This window comes from Lycorma delicatula, chromosome 4 (assembly GCF_047948215.1).
Source record: "Lycorma delicatula isolate Av1 chromosome 4, ASM4794821v1, whole genome shotgun sequence".
In the NCBI taxonomy this organism is placed as follows: domain Eukaryota; kingdom Metazoa; phylum Arthropoda; class Insecta; order Hemiptera; family Fulgoridae; genus Lycorma; species Lycorma delicatula.
The window spans coordinates 150,095,949-150,119,936 of record NC_134458.1 but is presented as its reverse complement, the minus strand read 5'-3'; the positions used below and the strand labels follow the sequence as shown (position 1 = coordinate 150,119,936).

General features: G+C 32.8%; 2 protein-coding genes across 4 annotated transcripts in view; one reads left to right on the top strand and one right to left on the bottom strand.

The window, feature by feature from the left end:
• VhaPPA1-1 (Vacuolar H[+] ATPase PPA1 subunit 1) lies at positions 1 to 2,952 on the bottom strand. The gene has a single exon (XM_075364357.1). The coding sequence runs from the start codon at positions 2,846 to 2,848 to the stop codon at positions 2,219 to 2,221; it is 630 nt and encodes a 209-aa protein (XP_075220472.1). The 5' UTR covers positions 2,849 to 2,952; the 3' UTR covers positions 1 to 2,218.
• Positions 2,953 to 3,458: 506 nt separating this feature from the next.
• Positions 3,459 to 23,988, top strand: part of LOC142323950 (tRNA (guanine-N(7)-)-methyltransferase) — a 44,554-nt gene continuing 24,024 nt past the window's right edge. The window contains exons 1-2 of one of the 3 annotated variants that reach the window (XM_075364354.1): positions 3,459 to 3,592; positions 12,278 to 17,450. In XM_075364354.1, the coding sequence (XP_075220469.1) occupies positions 12,297 to 13,061 (765 nt within the window). In that variant the 5' untranslated portion in view covers positions 3,459 to 3,592; positions 12,278 to 12,296 and the 3' untranslated portion in view covers positions 13,062 to 17,450. Of the gene's footprint in view, positions 3,593 to 12,277; positions 17,451 to 23,509; positions 23,797 to 23,988 lie in introns of those variants that run through there. The other 2 variants (XM_075364356.1, XM_075364355.1) reach the window with 2 other exon arrangements.

Sequence of the window (23,988 nt, the reverse complement as noted above, 5' to 3'; positions counted from 1 at the left end):
TAACCACACACCAATATATTTCCATATACATATTATACAATAGTGTTATAAACTATATCATAGTGATACAATATTTATTTATTAAACAATATTTTTCTCATAACCTACTGCGCAAAAAATCCAATAAATTATTATATTCATTAAACAACTTACTATAAATGGATGTAGAAGATAACAGTATTTATTTAAAAATAGGAATATCATTTACATATTTACAAAACTACGTACAGTACCATATCTACAGCACAATAATTCTTTGCACTGCTTTACTGAACACTTGATTACAGTATTTTTTAAATTAAAAAAAAAAGCTAATTTCTTATTTACTTAATATATTTTATAATTGAAATATATGACTTTATTGTACATCTGAATATAAAAACTAAATAATGCTATTACAATAGGCCTAAATTTATTTTTAAAACATTTCTAAGTAACTTTCCTCAAAATTTACAATACAAACTTACACTTTACACATTTAATTCTTACTTTGTTAATAAAAAAAATGTTATTTACAACAAAAAAATTAAATTTGAAAATATTTAATATATTTTTAAATCGCTCTATGTTATCTCTAACATATAGACATTTAATGAATACCACCATGTTAACATAAATTAATATGTACTTAAGATCTGGATAAGTTACTTACTCTAAAATAATTAAATAAAGATGATATATTATGTATATCATAAAGTAGTACTGACTAAGTACAAGCTATATAAAATGATAACCATGAACTTCTTTAATTGGGAATGTATAACTTTGTAAAGAAACACAGCTCTATCAATATTCCTTTATTCGTAGATCGTATACTGAATTGATTTCAACAGAAATCATTCAACTCAAACTAGGTCAGTCAATCAGGTAATAGCACTAGTATAAATCTGATTTAGTGGTTATTTTGGAATACACAGAAAAGCATTTCCTTTTTTTATAAGTAAAATTAACAAATTTTTCAACATTTAATGATCACAAAAACATTTAAGAACAAAACTTTTATAAAGTATTACATTTAGCAGGAAAAATTATTAAAAATATTTCATTAAAAAAATTTGGTAGGTCAAAGTAAAAATTACTTAAAGCAATTTAAATCATATTGAGGAGGTATTCTACTACTACTTCATTATCATTCTTGGATTTCTTATCAAAGAGCAAGTAAAGGATTTCAGTTATTTCAAATTAAATCGCCAAAATAACTTTGTTGATTCTCATATAAAAAACTGAATGGTTAGGTCATATTAAAATGGTTCTGTGTAGGGAGACACTAATTATACATCAGTTAGTTGGAGACTATATTTAATTCCTGTGAACTACAGGGACATTTTATTGCTGACAAAAATTTACTCATTTCATCCCACATGAAACTCTTTGTATATAAATTTACATGTATTAACAAACAACTGAAATGAAATCTGAAAATAATGGGCAAATTATTAAGTAATACAATTAATAGAAACTGCAGTGGTGCTATCTTGTAAAAAATAAAAGATACTTTTCCACCAGTTTTCTTCAAAAGGAACAGCAATATATATATATATTTTTTATACTTTAGTTTATAAAATTAAAACTCAAAAACTGGTGAAACACAACAAATTAGCTGAATAAAAAGACAAATTTATTTATAGGTTAACGTTTACTTAAAATGAAATAAATCCCTAACAAAATCAATACTATGAATATATTAATTACTGCCATATTATTATACATCAATTATCAAAGGAAATACATTCAAAGGTTAGATGAAATATTAAACCAGTAGAATGAAAATCTACAAGGCATTACTTATTACTAAAAACATTTATAACCATGTCTGCTTTAACTTAATCATTACACAAGCAAAAAAAAAAAACTTTTTTCCATTATTTAATGGTAGAAATGTTGAACTCTTGACTAAAATAAACAGAATCTTTAGAAACCATATTCATTATGATGAAACAAAGAATAACTCCAGCCAAATGTTCTTACCCTATTTTTTAATTTAGGCTACATATTCTCCCTTTTTTAATTAGTATACTTTTGAAGCATACAAAAAATTCAAAATAGCTGACTAACAAAATTCAACATAAAACTATTATGGTTAGCATTACAGACAGTTGAAGTGAATAATGAAACATAAAAATTCAAAATAAAAGTGTGGAAATGAAGAGACTTACTAATAACAATACAGCTACTTTTCACAAAATACCATCCAATACATAGTGTTCAATTATTTAGTTTATACCTTATCGCCCATCTTCACTTTTGATGTCAAATAAATGCCAACAATTAGACCAAACAGACCAATAGCGCTGCCAAAAATCTCTATAATTAAAATCTTAACAAACAAGGATGAATTGGCTGCATCTGATAGTGCAGCACCTGACCCAACTACTCCTACTGCAACACCACAGAACAGATTGACTAATCCGACACATGTTCCAGCACCAAAGATAATATAACCAGACATCCAGTTGTTTTCTTTGATCTTGAGATCAGCAATGGCTTCTGGAGAAAATTTTTCCAACATACCACACAATACAATCGCTGTAATTAACCCATAAATGGCAACTGCTTCACAAAAAATAACAGATATTAAATTTTTTGTTTTAATCCTAGGAGCTTTGACACCAGCACCTATAATGCTTACCCCAGTTGTATGTATGCCAAGTGCTGCTCCTACGACAGATAATGCAACAGATAAACCGATTCCAAGACTAGCCCACATATAAGGTGATAATTCTCTAAGTAGCCATCCAACACTTAACTTATCTCCTTTTCCTTGAAATAGATAAAATAATATTATAAGTACTATTACTGATGTCATAGATCCTACATATGTGTAGGCTAGTGTACTTCTTAAAGACATTTTGAAAAGTTTTTATTCCTAAACAATTTTAAGAACAAAAATACGAAGCACCACACCTCCTTGTGCCACAGTTAACACATGATCGATTTCCGAATTGTCAGGTGACTGGCAGTAAGAAAACATAACATTAGTTGTGGGACATTTATTAGAATGAAATTTAAACAAAATCATTTTACAACAATAATTGGAACAAAATGTCAGCATAAAAACTGTTTTCGGCCGTTTAAAAATAAAATATTTAAGTAAAGTGATTAAATAAGCTGAATCCTTATATGGTATTGCTTATTCAATTACAAAGTATTTTGAAAGAAAAAAACTATTTTATTCTAAAACGAATTTTATTTTTTATTCTAACATTTATGTGACATTCAATTTAGCATTAACATTTTAATAACCGATAAAACAATGTGAGAATGACAGATGTATATGGTATATATGTGGCTAATAATTTTATTGAATTGTTAAATAGTCTTAATTTTTTTTTAAATTAGAGAAATTTTTTAATTTAAATTGGACTGGGTTTACAGAATTTTACTTTATTTATGTAATTATTTACCTCTTTGGATTTGATGCTCTAAATAATTCCGTTAAAGTTTGCAGATACAGTCAATACTTTGGTGACCGGGTAGGACAGTAACGGACGGTTAACGATGCTTTGTTGTAATATGGCTAAAATCGTTTTAAAGTTAGTTCAACCACCATTTAATTTGTAATATAGTTGTCATTCAAATTATGAATAGGCTGGTAAGTTTTTAATAATTGAGGTAAATTGAATTGTACACGTTCTGTTTGCTAGATCCTGGTTTGTGGTACGAGTAATACTGTAGAATAACTTTAATATTTTAATTAATTTTGTTTTTTTTACTTAAATGGAATTTTCTTTTAAAGCCAATTAAGTACATTTGACTACTTACTTCGTTAAAATTAACTTTTCAATTTGAAGTTTTTGTTATGATTGTCCTCATTGGCGAACTACGGATAGTCGCTGAAACCTTCATAATGCAAGTTTTAGAGTAACCATTTTATTTACTGAAATTCTTACATTTTTTTTGTGCTGTAAGATTAATTAACATCATTATCAATAGGTGAATGGTACATTACAATTTGACTAAATGTTTCGTACGGAGTTCGTTTAGTCCCCCCATTTTTAGGTTTTTTTTTTTGCAACCATTACAGTATATTCAGGAATTTCAACTCCCCTGATAATTACTGTTCTGTATTAACATATGTTGTATTCTTTCTATTTTTGGTTAATATTAAGTAACGTCTTTCATTTTCACTTGCTACAAAATTGTCTTATCTCATCCTCTGAAGCAAAACGTCTTGCTTAAAAAATGTGTGGCATTTTTTTGTATGTTAGGAAAGAAAGTAGTACTGTGTGCCTGTTCTGGAGAAGTTTTAATCTTAATTTTTTTCATGGCTCTAGATTTAGGAAACAAAATAATTAGGATGGTTAAGTTGTAGAGCCAGTGGATTTGTAAGTGAAATTTGTTAATTTTAATTTGTTATAAAAATCTCTTAACTTAGGGGGTGGAGAATGGTTGAATTGTAACTATGTTATTTTTAAAACGGTTAAAGAAAAATATTTTTTCTGCTCTACATAATTTATTTAAGAGAAAAAACAGCCTATGATGAATGGCTTTGTATGATATTAAGATTAAGTTAAACTTGTTGCGAACGACTCATTCCTGTAAGAAACTGGACCCTTTGTAATCTTGGTGATTGTTTTATATTTTAGCATTCACTGTAAAAGCAAAGGGAAAGTAAATTAAGTTAATATTATTAACTATACGCCTTAAGTTTTAGCGAATAATTTAGTTTTTTAACTTACATTTTTTTCTTCATTCAGTAATACAGGAATTTGCAGCTTGTTTACTTTGTCTAACATGATAATTTCTTTAGTAATCTGAGGCTGTTTTTTTTTAATGTTAGCTACATTGCAGAAAGTTTTTAACATCTAATTTTTTTGAAATTAACTTAATTTACATTTTCGTTTAGTGGTAGAAGCATAAAAACAATTGTTTAAGGTTATGCCAACTTACACTCAGTGAAAATGCTGAGTAGTATGGTATCATTAGATGTAGCACGCTATTATTTGAGTAGGGGATCTTTTCTGTTATTTCTCACCATTTAAAATATTTTGATTTTCAAGGTTTTTTATCACCATTATTGTGATACATATTTTGGTAGAATTACATTAAAATTAGTTAACCAAAATTTTCATAATGTAATGCCAACAAGTGATCTGCTAATTATACTTGTTGTCTTTGGATAATGAAACATAATTTGTTCAAACTAGTAAATTATCACAACCATATGGTATTTAAGGTGATGTTCAACAACAGTGTGGCTGTTAGGTTGGTATGTGTTAAGTTTCTGTGCAGATAACATGTGATAAAATGATCAAAATTTTGTTGTTCTGCAGACTGGCTTACATCCAGCTAGTTGAATCAGTGTGGGCCGCCAAGCAAAGACAAAACAAGGAGTACAGTAGGAACCATTTAGATTCATATATTTGCAAATTTATGTGGAGACATCATCACTTTGAATGGAATTTTTTTTACCAAATTTTACAAGAAAATTGCTTTCTAGCTTCCTGAGGTCTAAAATTTATTTTTGATTTTATTATTTTATGAACAAAAGTAAATTTATTCCTGTCTATTACATATATAATACTGTACTTCTGTGATTTTTTTTTGCATATGTGTTTAACAATTTTATTTCAGAGTTAGTTCAATTTTATTACATTATTTTTAATTATTATTTGTTTATTACTGTAAGGTGTTAAAGATAAAGTGAAGGACTATAGACCATGTGGTTAAGCATATTTCCTTTTTCATGGTAAAACCTTAGCCTTAATGGAATAATTGTTTCCTTAATATCCCATACAAAATATTTGTGGGAAATAACAGAAAAGAGCAAAGTTGGGTTTTAAAAGAATTATCAAACTGATCATTGAAAGAACTACAAATATCAGTACCACAAAAATTACATGTAAACAACAAAATGTGCAAACTACTTGAGCAACTCTAAATACAAAAGACAGTATTGTAATGGTTTTTTTTGTTCATAATGTAAATGTGTACAAAGTTGTACACATGTCCTTCAAACACATCACAAACAAAAAGTTCCTTCGGAACCTAATTAAAATACCCACGGACTACAATACTTAGTACTCTCAGTGGTAGTTTTTGAAAAAGCTTCATATAGAACAAAAGCTAGCTCTGTCATTGGCAAAAAAAATTTCAAGTAGTCATGGGCAACTACAAAAAGTATTATGTATTATTAGTGGTTTTATGGATACCACTACCCTCAGTTATTTCCTATTAACATTTATTTTTAATGAGATGCTTTATGCACATTATTTATGTTTCAATATAGAATTTATAGGAATCTTACCTTCCTGCAGTCTAGTTCTCATTAATTGTTAATGTGCAATTTTTTTATGTTACTGCGTACAGTACAGTGTAATCACTACACTATTTCTATTGGCTAGAAAAATTCAGTTATACTTATGATGTAAGCAAAATTAACCAGTTACCCAGTGACAATTTGGGAGTTGCCACAAAATGAGGAAGCTGTCCAGTTTTAACAGAACGGGTAGATTCTTCCTTCTAAATGTGTTTGTTGTAGTAATCACTTAATGACATTATATTTTACTGATAGCTTTGTAATTAATTTTCACATTTGTTAAATATTGGAAAGAATTTTGTAAATGAGTAACAAGAATACTTATTGTTATAATAGTTTGCTTCTATTTCATGTGGGCTCATAAGTTTACTTTGCATGAGTAATCCTGTTACAAACTTGATTTATTTTACAGACAGAAATAACTAAATGTGAGAAATCTGTATAGAGAGAATGGAACATACAACTAATAGAAATGACAAAATAAGTGATGTTGATATAGTAGTTGGAAATTGAAAAGACTTTATTTCCAAAATAAAAAAAATCACTTAAATCGCATTTATCCCCAACAATGGGTGTTAGGTGTATCATTAAACCTATGGCTGATTGACCATTTGCAACTTTAGTAAAGGAAATTATTAACCACATCAAAGAAGGAACAAGATTTTCCATATATATAATTTTGTCATTCCCAAAACAGAAGTTAATACTAAGAATATTAAAAGTTTGTAAGGATCCTTGAAATGTCAAAACGAATTGCTCTGTAATGCTTCAGGTCAATTTGTTGAAAGCCTAAATCTTTCTGAATTCATGTAGTGGTGCCATGTTATCAGATTTGAATATGCTTTGACTTGATTTTAGCTGATATCATTAAGTATTGGCCTTCTGAATCAAATATGAAATTATGTAGAGTAAGATTCTTTTTGAAAAAAAATGATGGTGTATTATGTAAGACCATTCTAGGTTTAATATAAAACTTTTTGAGTTTACTCCTGCTTATGCTTAATAAACAGTTATCTTAGCAATTCTTTATGAAAAGATAATCTATTTACCTCATTTGAAATTTGTTTGCAAACTTTAATGACACAGATTTACTCAATTTTCCTTACCATTTTCCCATCATCTTGAGTCTACATCTATCTTTCACTGCAGAAGAGGAGTAACCACTTCACACTAGAGTTACAGTATGTTTCTGAGATTCACTATTATAAAATAGTAATTTATCAATGATATACCATTGTTATCAGCAATACTATTAAAATTATTTGCAAAAGTTTTTATGGTTTTGAAATAATATTTAAATCAAATGTAATTAAGGGAAGACTTCTACCCCATGCTGTAACGTCAGATTGAATGTAATATGATCCAAAATTATAGAAGTGCATACACATACACAAACATGTGTATATATATGCTATATTTCTAAGATATCTTCAGTTTTGTTGGTTACAACATAATAAATTTTTGTTCCATGATTATTTATGGTGACTATTACTAAAGAATTCAAATCGTAATTAATTCATTTTTAATGACTTAAATTTTTATTTAAGTAATTGATTTTTACAAATATCTGTTAATTTACACAATTTAAATTGACCTAGGACTATATAATAACCATAACAAGCTAGAACTTTTACAGGCAGTGAGAGTTCAGCTGTAATTTTTATGTTTTGTAATTTTATTGATTTAATTTTATAAATACAATGTATTTGAAAAAATACAAAAATTACATTAAATTTAATATTAGTGACATTTATGGAATTAATTGTAATGATAGTCAAAAGATATGCATTGGGAAAATTAACAGGCCTTTTAGATAACATATTTTTAAAGCATTTGAGAGCGCGCGTAAAAATGAAAGAAAGTTTTTCAATTTTTGCTGATCACTTCATTACACATACACACAATAACAACAAATAGAAAATAATTCAGAATATTAGAAATTAATAATAGTAAGCTACAATATTTAACAGATTGGTAAATGTATACAATTGCTACCTCAACTCACATTTTGATGAAATTTTGAATTTATCTTATTTAGAATCTTAAGTTATTTGTTACAAATGAAATTTGTAAGCCAAGCCATGTAGAGACTGTCAGTTGCTTTCTTTCTATCCTGTCCAGTCACTATTGAAGCTCTCATTTGCGCTTCTAAGTCATTAGTGGCACCCCAGCTGTAACCAATGCCGCCTTGGCACTGATCATACAATACCCAGTGATAATATGTATATTTAGCCTACATTGTTGCATAACCAAACACCTCACATTCCTGGCCCTCAACAACGCTCCCAGCCATTCAGGAACTCCATGTAACACCACCGAAGAGTGCACACTGGCCAAGTTTCCTCTTCCCCGTCTGAGGACCACCGTATTCTTCATCATTTTGCTGAGCGCCTGCACATTTTCACCCTTTCTTACCGCCTCCTCAACTTGTATAGTAAAGGACCAGTGCTTGTCCAGCCACGTGCCTAAATAATTTGCACCTGGGCTAGAGTGGACCATTGTGTTTCCCACTCTAAAATTCACTGGATTTAGTTAGTGTCTCCCAGCCATAACAACCATTTTCACCTTGACTTCAGCGAGCTGTAGACCATTAGCTATTAGCCATCTCCTAACTATATCAGGCACTTCTTCACTGGCTGCCGTTAGTTCCTCTTCTGTTTTGTGCACAATCACAAGTGTTAAATCATCGGCGAACGCCACCAGAGTGATGCCTGCCAGGTAGTGCTGCTTTAGGACATCATCAAAAGCAATGCTCCACAGGGCCGGACAGCACCGAACCCTAGGGGACACCCCTCTCTACCAGAAATTTCATTTCTCCACCTTCTGACCTGCCCACCACATATCTATCCTTAAAATATTCGTGCAACACCCTTCACAGGTATGCCGGGATTCGTTTGGCATTTAGTTCATGAAATATTACTTCCCATGGCAGCTCATTAAACACATTGTGTTTATCTAACATCATGACTGCTCCTATCTCTCTTGTACTCCATATTCCCTGCGTAGCTGATCGAATAGTATTCATCACATGCCCGATCATGTCAATCGCCCAGCACCCAGGCCGAAAACCAAATTGGTCCTCTTGAAGTTCCCCTGCCATCTCTACACCATCGTTTAATCTCTGGAGAACTAGTCTTTCAAATAACCTTGCGAAGCAATTTAATAAACGAAGTGGTCTAAACTATATCTGTGCTCTCGTAGGTCCAGCATTCTTCCTCAGCATCGCTAACCTCACACCCCTCCACCGTTATATAGGTATCCATTCCATCTCCAATATCATATTCATTGCATGCAATACCACACCAGGCACCATCTAAGCCACAATTTTTACAACCTTCAGGGGATTCCACCCCAGACTTCTGCCTCCTTTAATCAACTTAGCCACCTCACTCAAGTCCTGTAGCGAGAAAGGAACTATTGATTCTATCACAATCCTCCTTCCTTTGAAACTCCATTCCCTTCGGAAATAGTTCGTCAGTGCCTTTCTTCAGCTCATCTTCTGACAAGAGGGGCAGCCTTCTTCCAAGTGTTTTTGTGATGATACAATAGGCACCACCCCACGGATCAACTTCCACAGCATTTCACAATTGCTACCACTTATGTTTTTTGAACACATCAATTGCACCTCAAAAGTTCTGTCTCGCATGTCTTAACCTTCCGAGCTCCTCTTCAATTTTCTTACCCCACCTTTGCATTCTCTCAAGGCAGCGCCTACTTGTCACACATATTCTCAGTTTGGCGAGTTTGGGAAACCATCAATATACTCCTTACATGCCTTGCAGTTACTTCCTTAATTACACCTGTTACCACACTCATACTGAATACTGTGCCTGTTAGCTCATTCAAGTCCGTGTCTTCATTATAGCCAAGTGCAGCATCAATAGCTGCTATGAATTGTATGACACTGCCTGGATGAAATCTCACTCTCCTGGTGCCTGCTCATTCTTTCTGGATAATATCAGCTATTTCAAAACTGATTTAGTCAGTGGCCACTGAGTGTCTCCCCTCAACACCTCCCATCCCATCAACCTCTGCAAGCCTCTCATGCTAATTGGTTTAAGTACAGTTAAATTACAAATATGGTATGGGTTTTGGTAAATATGCAATATGCATTATAAATAAAGATAGGTTGAGTGAAATAAATTTGGGGTTCACTTAGGTTAAGATGGAGGTTAGATATACATTTATAGGTTTACATTTACAAAGACTTAGCCCATTTGATGAAGTCAATCACAGTCTGACTTCCACTTAATCCAACCTAACTTAATCTTAAGAAAATGTAACTTTTATTCTTAACTTAATTTCACAGAAATCAATTATTTAGTTCACTAAAAATGTGTACTAGAGGTGCACAGTGCAAATAATAAAATTTTAGATACTCATACTTTGTAACTTATGAGAGACGTAACTCTGCCAAAAGACTTTCTGATGAATAATTTTATTTATAACAAGTAATTTAGGAATAAGGTATATTTCAAATTTCATTAAAATCAGAGGTGAGGCAGTAATTGTATACAATTACCCAGACTTTAAATAAAAATGTCAATTTTTGAAAATGATGACTTATTTTAAATTGTTAGACTTTTTTGCTGGCTAATTGAGTTTTAACCAGTTTTTAATTTAATTGATCATGATGGCTATCAGTTTTAGCATCTAATGAGTAAAATACATTGTCAAAACAGTATTTTAAACTAATTGTTAAATTCATGGATTTAAGAAGCACCTTTTATAAAATATAAGTTTTATATGGTGTGTTAACATTAGATTTTGACGTAACAACGTCTTATAAATTGAGCCGGCAGCACGCACGAAAAAACATGTCTCATTGTCCCGTTCCGCCTGAGCCGAGCGTGCAAGAGAGCTTAGGCCGATCGTGAGGCACGATCGGCCTAAGCGTTCGGTTTGTGCCGCATCTATCTCTCTTCCACTCGATTGGCCCATGCGTCCGAGTAGAAGAGAGACAGCGGCAGCACAAATTACACCTACACGTCAACTGTTAATAAAGTGAAAAGTTAATGTGGTTTTCATTGTTTATTACACAACAATTACGGCAATAAAGGTAAATAATTCTTAATTTTAAATATCTAATTAGCGATATAATGTCATGTATTTATTTTTATTATTAAAAAAAAAGTAACATCGGTCGGCGAGTGCAGTAATAATAGGTTATGTTACAATTGACTAAAAAATTATGATGATTCATATAAACAGTGGTATGAAAAGTTAACTGCTTTTATTTCAATGGAAAAAATGATTGTGCGTAAATAATTGTTATTAATGTAAGATTAAAAATTAATTTTTAACCCTCACATGTCGTAACAATGTGTCTAAAATGAGAATGTCAACCGCCGTGCGTTAGGGCGGGCTTTTCAAAAGCAACAATTTCATAAATTTGATTTATATTTTCAATTTCGTCATTTCAAATTAACAATTTATTGTCATTGATTTGATTTTTAAGTTAAACTTGCAAAAACTATAAATAATATTTAAAAATTGAATATTAAAGTTTTTAACCAAAATTTCGATTTACTTAACACGAGTAAAAATATTTAGAAGTTTTAACAAGTTGAACCGCCTAACCGTCGTGCAATGAAATATATTATCATGTCAAGCAGGTTTTGGCGGGTTTTTCAAAAACAGCAATTTCATGAATTTGATTTATGATTTCAATTTCATCGTTTTAAATTGACACTTTATCAACATTAATTTGATTAAAGTTTATTTCTATAACAAAGTGTTCATAATTATTTTTGAACAAATCATTCAATTTAAACTTGCAAAAATTATTATTATTAAATGAAATGAAAAATGGAATATTAACGTGCTTCATTAGCTAATTAAACAATCACTTCGATTCAATTTGTTTAAACAAGTAATTTTTTAAAACATCCAAATCATGGATGAATTTAATTAATTGGTATTTTCATCTAGCCCAACGCCAGTTTTGAAGAAAAAAACCACAAGTTATCAAATTTCAATTAACAATGTATCAACAAGTACTTTATCTTTCTTTTGCAGAACCGCTTACAATCAGACCATGGCAGATCAACCTGACGAACCGATGGATCTCACGGATCTGCCACTACCTTCAAGGAGTAATGAACCCATGGAGACGCAAGATGCTGTCGCATCAACGTCTGCAACGCTGCATTCGCTGAGCCACCAACAATCGCTGCTCCAGAATCGAAGGCACAGAAACAACGTGAGTACAGACAGCGTATTGCAGCATCCGACAGCTGCGAGGAAATCGGATACCGAAAGAAAACGCAACTACAGACTACGCAAAGCTGCTAACTTGGCTCTTGCCAGTGGTTCATTAGAATCGACTACTGCAACCTCTTCTCGTTCACGGGAAACATCAAACGATGTCCAAACTGGTACTCAACGACAGCTAACATACCAACAACGTCAAACTTTAGCAGCAGAACCAGCACAAACCACTGTTCAACCAGGTACTACTTCAGATCAAATTAAAGTACAACAGGCACAATCTACCTGGAACACCAAATGGGCATCCTCCCTCATGAGATGCAAATCAAAGATTTTGGCTACGCTTGCTCGGTTTGCGACAGACTGTGTGGTTCAAGAACGACCTCAAACCCATCACTGCGGCACAGCTGGAGGTGATCTCGGATTGGTTCAAAATCCGCAACTGTGCAGAGAAGAATACGATCTGGTTTGCAACACTTGCAAACGTTCACTGAACAAAAAATCGATGCCGCCCCTGGCAAAGGTTAACGGATTCTCATATCCTGATCAACCACAAGGCCTAAACCGTTGGATCCCATCAGTGAACGATTGATATCACCACGTCTGCCATTTATGCAAGTGCGTCGTCTGCGCCATGATTTCTCTTATGGAATCATAGGGCAAGTGATCAACGTACCAGTAGACCTACAAGAGATGGTAAAATGTTTGCCGCGCCAATTAAATGAGGACGACGTCATTTATGTTAACATCAAGCGAAAACTTTCCCACAAATCTGTCTACATCAGCGGATACATGTCCAAAAGTACAATCACTGCGTGGCTAACTGTACTGCAGAGGTCTCCATTATATCGTTTGTACGAAATCAAAGTGGATTTGTCGAGACTGCATCCTACTATGCAATTTCTCGATGGCATACAGGATGATCCGTCCAACCGTATAGAAAATATCTCCGCTGAAAACACGCCTCAATCTGAGATTCTTGCTTCAAAACAACATACCATGATGTGGAACGAAGAAGATTGTCTCAATATCGCACTAGGACATCAGGCAAAACCTCTCAACATCATGACCGTCATGCAGAAGAATTGTCGTTTCCATCGATATACTTTGGAGAGCCACGTCGATTCAACATGGGAGTTCCAGTGACACCTTACATGATGGTGACCAGTGAGATACGACGACATGAAAGACGCGGAGCCACGCTTCCAAAAATCTTATACGTTGCAATAAAAATATTGCGACTGCGCATGGTGGATGGAATTTACAGCACGTTTCGCAATGTTTCGGTCACGGAGAATGTTACGCGACGTATATTGGAGGACACAGAATTTGTCATACAAAACCTCGCATTCATGAAGACAGTGCCAAACTCTGTCCAATACTGGGCCTCTCGCAAACGAGACCTCTTTGCCATGATTCGTCAACTTGGTAAACCAACCATCTTCCTCACTATAAGTGCAAACGAAATACGCTGGATGAAACTGTTCACTATACTTCTCAAACTGAGCAATAAATATCCGGGAAAAACAGCAAAAGATCTCAACACTTCTGAGCGATGTACTTTAGTGAGCGACGATCCTGTTACGTGCTGCATATACTTCTACAAGCTCGTTGGTTCCCTGATGAACATGCTGAAATCCAAACAGTCATATAATCCGTTCGGCAAGTATTTCGTTAAAGATTACTTCCTTCGTATCGAGTTCCAGCATCGTGAAAGTCCCCACGCACACATTTTATTGTGGTTAAACGATGATCCACATGAGACCGTGTCGGAAAATATGCCATCGAGCTCGTGGAAAAATTAAGTTCGGTTGCCCGAGATGATATGCCCAACGATTCTATCTACGCCAACCAGATACACAAACATACTTTCACCTGCACAAAGCGAGGCGAGACAACTTGCAAATTCGGGATCCCGTACTGGTATATGCCATCGAGCTCGTGGAAAAATTAAGTTCGGTTGCCCGAGATGATATGCCCAACGATTCTATCTACGCCAACCAGATACACAAACATACTTTCACCTGCACAAAGCGAGGCGAGACAACTTGCAAATTCGGGATCCCGTACTGGCCAATGTCCACGACTCATGTATTGGTTCTGATGCCTCAATCTGATGGACGCCGCCAAACGCTACAACAGAAGGCCAAGGAGCTGCGTACCTCTCGTGGTGAACGTCGCATGCACTAATGATTTTCTTGAAGCTAATGGTTTGACTTACGCTTCATATCGCGACATTGTGCGTTCAACGTTGCGCAGACGGACTCTAGTGTTCAGACGAACTTGTGACAAATACGTTCAATCCGTACCTTGCTGGCGAAGTCAACTCCAACATCGACATTCAGTTCATCTTGGATGAGTACAGCTGCGCAGAGTGTGTCGTAGAGTATGTGAATAAATCAGCCCGTGGAATGGGTAACCTACATCGTGAGCTTCCAACGATGATGCAAGAGCATCCCGACCAGGACTACACAGGCCAATTGAAAGCGTTAAGTATCAAACTGCTTAACGCAGTTGAGATGTCAGCGCAAGAAGCAGCATGGTATCTACTACAATCAATGAGCGAGACAAGTGTCAAGTTGTGTACATCCCGATAGTGTGGCTGACAGAAAGACAATGCTGCCGCAAACGTCGTCAACAAATGGACCGCGAAGGCATCGATGGAGACAGCACTGATGTTTGGACCAAAAACATAATTCAGCGATACGAAGAACGACCTGCATCTTTAGAACAAGTTGCTTCGTGGTATGCTAGCGCTAATGATTTCGTTGACAATGAAGACGACGTGCACGTGGATGACGATGAAGATTCAGAAGCTGTACCTGAAGCGAGGACGTCGAGAGCACCAAAAGAATATCGCAGACGACTGCTCGGACGGGTCATACGATATTGATGAAACTGTCAATTATAAACGAGAGATGGTTCTACTTTACGTACAGTTCCGCAACGAAATGTCAGAGATTGTGGATCAAAAAAATTTTTGCAATTATTTGACGATAACAAAGACACGATTATGGAACGCCGTAGCCTATTCGAGATAAATTTAAACATTGAAAACGTCATGAAGGAACTTGAAGCGATGATGATTTTGCAAAACGAAGATAACAGCAATTTGCAGGAAGCAGAATCAAGAACAGCGTTTGTCCAACGGTTGTTAGGAGAAGATGGTGGCGAGAACGTCGATGACGTTAACCAAATTGTCCCACGACAAGGATTCTCGATTGTGAAGAAGCGCATCAATGTGATGACAAAGCAGCAGTATTTGCGAGCTTGTACGAACCACCAACCCAGAACAACGGGAGATCATTCTTGAGGTCATACATCGTTTACATGTTTGCGGAGATGACATTTCTGAAGCGCAACAAATGTTACCTCTTGGTGGCACTACTGTGCATTCAGCGTTTCGTCTCACAACTTCTCGCGTGACAAAACTCTTATCTCCACAGAGAATTTGCAAGCCTATAGAAACATGTTCGTTGGCGTCAAAGCTGATTTCGTCGACGAGATCAGCATGTTAAGTTCAGTTATTCTTCAAAAAAAATCAGCTACCGACTGCAACAGATTACCGGCATTTACGACAAACCATTCGGAGGCATCCACGTGATTCTATCGCGATTTCAGACAGCTGCCACCGGTACGAGCAACACCATGTTACAGCATGCCGATCAACCAACTTCGACGAGTTTCCGGAAGCAGCAATAAGTACCAGTGCCAAAATTAAATGTCGACCTCACGTGCAAAGCAAGCCAAACACTCTGTCTCCGAGCTGGGTGTCAGTGTTTAAGAAAGTGGTGAACATTGCACTGATAAAAACTGTGAAATGCAAACGAAAACAGTTTCCTTGCATCCCTGCTTGTGCTATTACCATTCACAAGTCACAAGGTGGAACATTTGATGTCATTGTTTATAAATACTCTTCGAAGCAACCACAACAGTTGGTGTACGTGGCGATGAGTCGAGTAACGAATATAGATGGCTTGCAGATCATCACGGACAAAGATGCTCCTTTTCTCTTCAAACACGGTCGAGATGGTAACGACTCACAGACTACGCGAGATATTCGTAACAAATACGTTCGACTCCATGGACACACACTTCAAACAATCACTAAAAAACCAGTAAAATTCTGTGATGATGCTAACAACGCTGGACAAACTATAGTGACAAACCTTAATTATCAGAGTTTCTCTGCTCACTTCGCGGATATTGAAACGGATACAGTGATACCAAGGTCTGATTATTTGGTTTTGACTGAAACATGGATGCATGACAATTGTGATCCAGTTTCATTAAATAATTATGAGTGTGTATCCCGGCTAAATATTCGATCAGATTCTGATACAAACTCAGCTGGTGGAGTGGCAATTTACCACAAATTATCATAGACATCCACGGCCACAGTTCTCCAAGTTGCGTTGTCGGACACATCTCGTCTCATCAAAAACACAGGTGACGTGTGCTTGGCTGAAATTGCATGCTTCACTGCTGATACAACGTTTAAATTTGTACTTGGCGCTGTGTATATTCATCCTGGAGCGAGTGTCCAAAACATTGGTATGTTGCTGCACCAAGCACTTCTTCCGTATATGCACAACAGCTAACATGTGCCACCGTTTCTGCAAGTTGATGTCGATGTACCAATTCTTCTTTGTGGCGACTTCAACACAAACTTGAAAACTGATGACACATTCCTCAAATTCATGAAAGATACGTACAATCTCGAATGCGTATCAGATGTTAATAAGTCAACAACGCTGAGAGGAACAACCATCGATTTGACTTTTTGAAGGCACATTACACTTGAAACACTCCCATTGATTTCCTACTTTTCCTATCATCGTCATATCCTTAACAGAATAACACAGATTGTATCACACATGTATATAAGTTGTAAATAAATTGTTAATAGCCCATTGGTACTTGTAAATAATCTGTTAATTTAAGTAATAAACATATTTGAATTAATGAGTGCAAATAAATGTTAATTTATCGATAAAATTGTAGTTTTCAATTAACTCCTTCTTTGTATTATACAAAATAATGATAATTCAGTAATAATGATTCAATTCAATTCATAAAAGTATGCAATTTTTCATCAATGTTTTTTTCAAACTTTCTTGCTGATGTTCATTTGTCAAAAAACATGTATTTACTTCTTAAGGATAACAAGTTTTTTTTTTTTGCGACATTACAATCAAAGGTCGACGAATATCACGGGCGCTTCGTGCCCGCGACATTGTCGGACTTTGCAAGACGTTGTCACGCTCAAATCTTGTGCGAAACGTAGTTCCACACAAACCAATATTTTTTAATTTTATTAATTACACACATTAGATAACTGATATAGACATGTTACAAGGTCAACTACATGTCAGCAAGAAATTTGTTTATCTTCAAGTATTTTCATACAAGACAATCTTATTCTTGATCGTCACAGGAGATTGTTGGGAATCACTTCTTGAAATTAGAGGTATATCTGTTGGACCAGTACCCAATCGAGAATGGTGTCCACGTGCCAGTATCTGCCCAAAAGTGCTGATAGCGGAAAAATTGCCAGTGCTGAATCTAGTGAAGTCAGTAATAGACAAATTTGTAGAAAAGATCTGTATCAGGCAATTTAAAAAAAATACCATAAACCTTTGTATAATATTTTTTATGCTTGTTCGACGGTCACTCCTGTAATGAGTAAATAAATTCCTGGCAAGTTTCTTCATGAAGAAAATAATATGGTCTTAATTTTGAATTTATAATCTTTTCTGGCAGGAATTGTTACTTCAGAAATAGACAGATTTTTATCTAAAAAAACATGTATATAACTGACATATGCTAGTTGAACAGTCTATAGAAAATTATTAGATATTATAACAGATCTCCCCTATGTAAGTATTAAAAAAAGAGTTACCCAGGGGTTGATATAGCTAGTTTGCAAGATTATATGTAACTTTTTTTTTATAATTTTTATTGAAGAATTTAATAACTACATTTTACTTAATAAAGTTTACACGTAAAAAAAAAGTAAATTTAAACTTTTTAAGAGATTTATGATATAAAAGGGATGTTGTGTTCATAAAAACTTACCCAGTTTTTTAACAGATTTTGAGATAAATCTATATGATGTATAAGAAATACATAAGTTTATGTAAGGTGATTCTGGAAAAGTTAAAAAAACAAATCTCATCCATCAAAGACATAGTTACTCCATCTTCGAACATGCCAGTTGTGGTTGTTGAAATATGTGACAATTAGCTGGCACAAGAATGCATTCAAATTTTCTATCGCAGGTTTTTGATTTTGAAAATTTGTACAGAATATAAAGGTTTTGAAACAGTTTCATAGTAAGGCCTTAAAAATGTCTTCATTTCTGACTGTGTATTACATAGCACAATTTTTTGATTTAACCCTTCCCAGCTATTTATTGTTATATGCGCAAATGTGGATTTGCTCAGCGAGCTATTTACGGTTATAACTGCAATCATGTTCTGTATTGAACAAGCTGTATATGCATTTCCATAGTTTACTTCATTTAGTAAATTATGTTTTCTGAAACCGCTAATAGAAGTCAGATTAAGTATTTCTTATCATCTAATCAATTGTTATGAAATTTCGACTACTATAAATGTATTGTTTGTTTACTTTAAATGTAATGTGTTTGTTATTGTACCTGAATTTAGATTATGTTGGAAATTTTATATTTTGTTTTGTGGGTGTAATAGTAAAATTTGCTATCTTGTGAAGTAACATTTTTAAAAGTGGTGTATTTTGATTGTTTTTGTTCAATCTGTTTGAAGTTTAAGTCTCAATTATGTGTATAAGTAGACTACAAACGTATGCTTATATGTAAACATGAATAGGCTGGTAGTTTGTATGAAGCGTGCCAAAAAGAAGTCATGTCTTGACTGTATCTCTCGTGTCTTTAACTGCATGCACCAAGATTAAATGAACATAATAACATACATTTTGAGAGATTGTATTTATTTAGTTAGGTTAGGACCTAAAATATTTAAATTCCATTTTTATGAATAACTCTAATCCAATTAATCTTTTCCTTATTTTTTGTCAACATTCATGATGTTGTAATTGGATTTTTGTTTAAAAAAAGTACAGCATTCTTTAAGATTTACCTTGAAAAAATATGCTCTGCGTAACAAACACCCATTATGCCGTGTAGCTTGGTAAGGATTAATTTTTTAATTTCTTCAATACCAATGGAAAAGTATGAATGAAGTCGAAACCCTATCTTCAACTGAGATGCATGGTATAGATTCATTTTGACTATATAACAGTATTCTCCTGAACATTCACTGTCTGTTGATTTTCTCCCTCTTCAATAAAACTTGTACACTTATTTTTACATAATTGTACCATATTTTTTTCTATTTCCCCAACATCAGTGTACACAAACTTCAGTTTTCCAGACAATTGAATGAATATGTTTGCAAATAATTGATGTACACTGATCTAGTTTTATTAGGATGTTTTACCCACACATGCTTCCAGTACAACAGGAAACTGCTTTTCTTAATGAAATCCCTACTGTGATTTATAAAAATACTAGTCATAGATGTAGCAATGTCTCTTCTGAAATCACATATTGATAATCACAAACTGAATATAATGTTTCTTCCAACATTATTGAAGTTTTTTTTTTTTTTATTTATTGAGCCCCAAAAAACATAGTGTTTACAACAGGTTACAAAATAATAAAATATATATGGGCATAAAACAATTGAACAAGATATAAATCTTGCAACAGGAGTTTTGTCACTGACTTCTTGGAATTAACAGTATTTAGTGATTTAAAACTTGGGAGTTCATTTTTCTGTCGTAGAAGTAATTGTTTTATTGCCAATGTTCTTTGCACTAGGCAAGGTACATAAATTTTTATGTGTCCTTGTATGGTAATCATGAATGTCATTCTTTATTTCAAAGCATTATCAGTATCTATTAGATTTTTCTCAATTTTGTGAATTAATTTTGCACTGTCCAGTTTAACAATGTATGTTGAAGTTGATGGCAGTGTTAATGCTGGAGCTATAACAAGCAATCTGTCAATTTCAGTGGAGGTTAACTGATTTTATGTTTCAGAAAGTGAAACACAAAGATCCAGTAAGTAGAATATTGACCAAGTAATTTCTTGCTTGTAAAAATTGAATTTAACAAGAACAAAATAAAATTGATCTGATTAGCTTTATTAGGACATTATAATTCTCACTATAAAGAAGAACCCTACGCCATCTGATTTTGATGAAAAGCTTTTTTTTTTTTTTAAACGTCAAAATTATTTCTAAAAAGAATTCTGTGATTCCATAATTACATTCAAAATCCTGTATATCATCGTTCGATAGCTGTTCCTTTCCACTGAAAAAGTACTGGTGCTCTTCAACATAAACATTTTTCTGTATAAAGAAGAACAGTAGAGAGTGCCCCAAAAAAGTTGCAAGATCTGCAAAGGCAGTATGTATCACTCCCCACTTTGTCCTGAGTAAGTAGCCATATGTTTAAAGAATATCATAAAAATATTACCAATTTTTAGCATTTTTGTGTTTCAATGTGTAATCATGAAATTAATTTTTTTATATTTACTCATTTTGTTATAATGTTATATTTTTTTATATTGTTAATGTTATATATTGTTTTATTTTATTAGAAGGTATATTATTGTAAGATTACTATTTCAGTGGTTTGTTAAAAATATATGTATATTTTATGTTGTTGAAAATTACAAATATGAATCCTAGATTTTTTAAATAATATATTGTGAATATTTAACGTAATAATAACTTAATTAATGAAAACTATCCTTTGTTAATTATTTCTAATCCTTGATTCATATTTTAAATGTATTACATTTGATATGGACTTAGTAGATGTCCGCCAATCATTGCCTAAGATTTTAAACACTAGAAAGGACGACCATGGTAATCTATTATTAAAGAATACAAAAACAATTGATCAAAAATAACAGTAAAAAGGGTTTTTATTTCAATTAAAGTGGCTGATAATTGAAATAAATAAGGTTAAAATATCATGTAAATTTTTCTTTTGCAGCATTAAAGGTGTTGTGATGATGCAATAGTAAAGAAATTTTTACAAAAAGAGCACTGGTTGAGAAATTTGTAGCCAAATCTGCAATTCTAATAATCAGATTATATTTAGATTATTTTACTGGTTCTTTGAAAAATTGATCACAAACCATCAATATTGGTGTTTTAAAATTATATTAAATAAATATCTTCTGAATCATGAAAGTATGGGAAAATGCAAGGGGCATTCAGGAATGAAACAAATCTGTTAAAAACGTTCAAAAATCTGAATATTGTTATGATGAATGAACATGAAATTAAGATTTTCAAAAAAAAAAATTATTTTGGTGGTTCTATAGGAAAGGTATTGCTTGGTCTAACAATCTTACATCATCCTATGATTTGGAGGATGAGAATCATTTAATTTACATGGATACATTTTTTCATCAGTTAAACTTTGGTATAAATTGAATGCCAAAAAAACTTTGCTTGTAACTTAAAAGAAAAGGTCTACCAACTCTTAAAAAAACAAAGATCAGAAAGAAAAGAATTTTCATTTACAGGAAGCAATATTGGAATTGGATTTTTCAGATTGAAAGATAGTGTGTTGAGCCTGAATCATAATACTTTCATTGTTGAGAGAAAACAAAAATTGATAATGTGCACCTACTGCACTACATATTTTGTTCTTGAATTTTGCCATTCTCTCATTCACAACATTATTGTAGTTTATTTCACAAGAATAAGTACATAAATTTTATAGACTAAAGTTAAAAAAATGATTACAGTAGACAGAAAATGTGAATGAAATATTGTTCCATTTCATTATTATTGCATTAAAAGAGGCTGTTATGAACTAGTTTTCTAAAAAAAAACTTAAGGTGAGCAATTCATAATGCAAATTATAAAATTGTTAACTTTAGTATTGTTGTCACAAATAATAAAAGTATTGTCAATACATTTAAACATAGAACCAACGGTATATTTGGCATGAAAAAAGTCTAGCATTGATTGTGGCTTTTAAAGCTACATTCATTCATCAACTAGTGGATATTGCCCATAAAGAAGACTATAATTTTTGTGGAGGGTTGGCATTACATTTTGCTTAAGAATATAGAAACATTTAAAATGATAGCAAAAATGCAGTTTAAGAGTAGTAAAATTATATCAAATAAGCTTTAGTAATATGTAATAAATAAAATTTTCTGTGGTATAATGTATTTGATTTATACTAAAACTGGAGCTGTTGTTTTCATGAAGAATTCATAATTTGATTTAATTCAGGGATTTACAGAAAAAATCCTGTATTTAGTTAATTTAGAAGATGTTTTAGAAATTGAATTCTGTTTTTAGCTAAATTTGTTAAGGGCAAAGAAAGCTGTTAAAGAAAATACTGTTTAGTGGAATGAAATAGTGGCCACCTGATAATGAAAGGGATAATACTATTTATGATCATTTTTTTAATCGTTAAATATCCACAATTTGTTCCCTCAGAACAATGAGCTGTGTTAAACATCTATAATTGACTAAAATGAGAGAAAGCTGAACAGCAATTAGATCCTCTATAAAAATTCATTTACTACTGAAGTGGATTATAGATAATGAAATTAATTTTTTTTTGAAAAGTGAAAAAATTACATACCTCATCAATACTCGAACCCAGATCTTCTGGAAGAATGGGGAGACGCTACTACAACGCCATGTAGTGCGCCCCCCATAGGGAGTTTTGTTTTCTGTTCCTGAAAGTGTGCACTAATCGCAGTTTCTGTTCTGGTAATGAGTTTTAAGATTGTTCATTTAAAGTGACCGCTTTATTTTATCTTCATATTTTCCATTTTACTATTCATGTTAAAATTTAACACCTTTTATTTATTAAACATTATTTCATAGATTTTAACAATAGCGATTTTATGTATTTACAGAATACAGCGTATACTGCATTTCGTACTTCAGTAAGTTTTACTAGGTTCACGTATTTTTACAATTTGTCGACTTACCCGACGCGATATCATGGTATCATTGGTATAATGGCGGAGTTGCGAATTACGGGAATCTGCCATGCGGTTTGGTAAACATAAAGTAAAATTAATGGTTATAAATTCTTATATTCATGATTATATCTGTTATCAGATAAAAACGATTATGTAACATTACTTGTGTAAATATATTGAGGTGTTATTCTTTATTTTTTACGACTTGCTGTGGAATATTTCAGTTTAACATGACTGAGAAACGTTTACCTCAAAAAAAGTATTACAGGCAAAGAGCTCATGCAAATCCGTTTTCAGACCATCAGTTAGATTAGTAAGTTATTTTATTTATCTGTTTGTATGTCTGCAGTTCATAATAGTGATAATTCTTCATTCACCGAATTATGTTGAATTAATAATGTCTTGTATGTTTTAATTAAAAATTCATTCAAAACTGTTTTTATTTATTTAAAACAAATAATAATAAAATATGTTTTATTGTTATTGTTAATTTTTATTTTTTAAG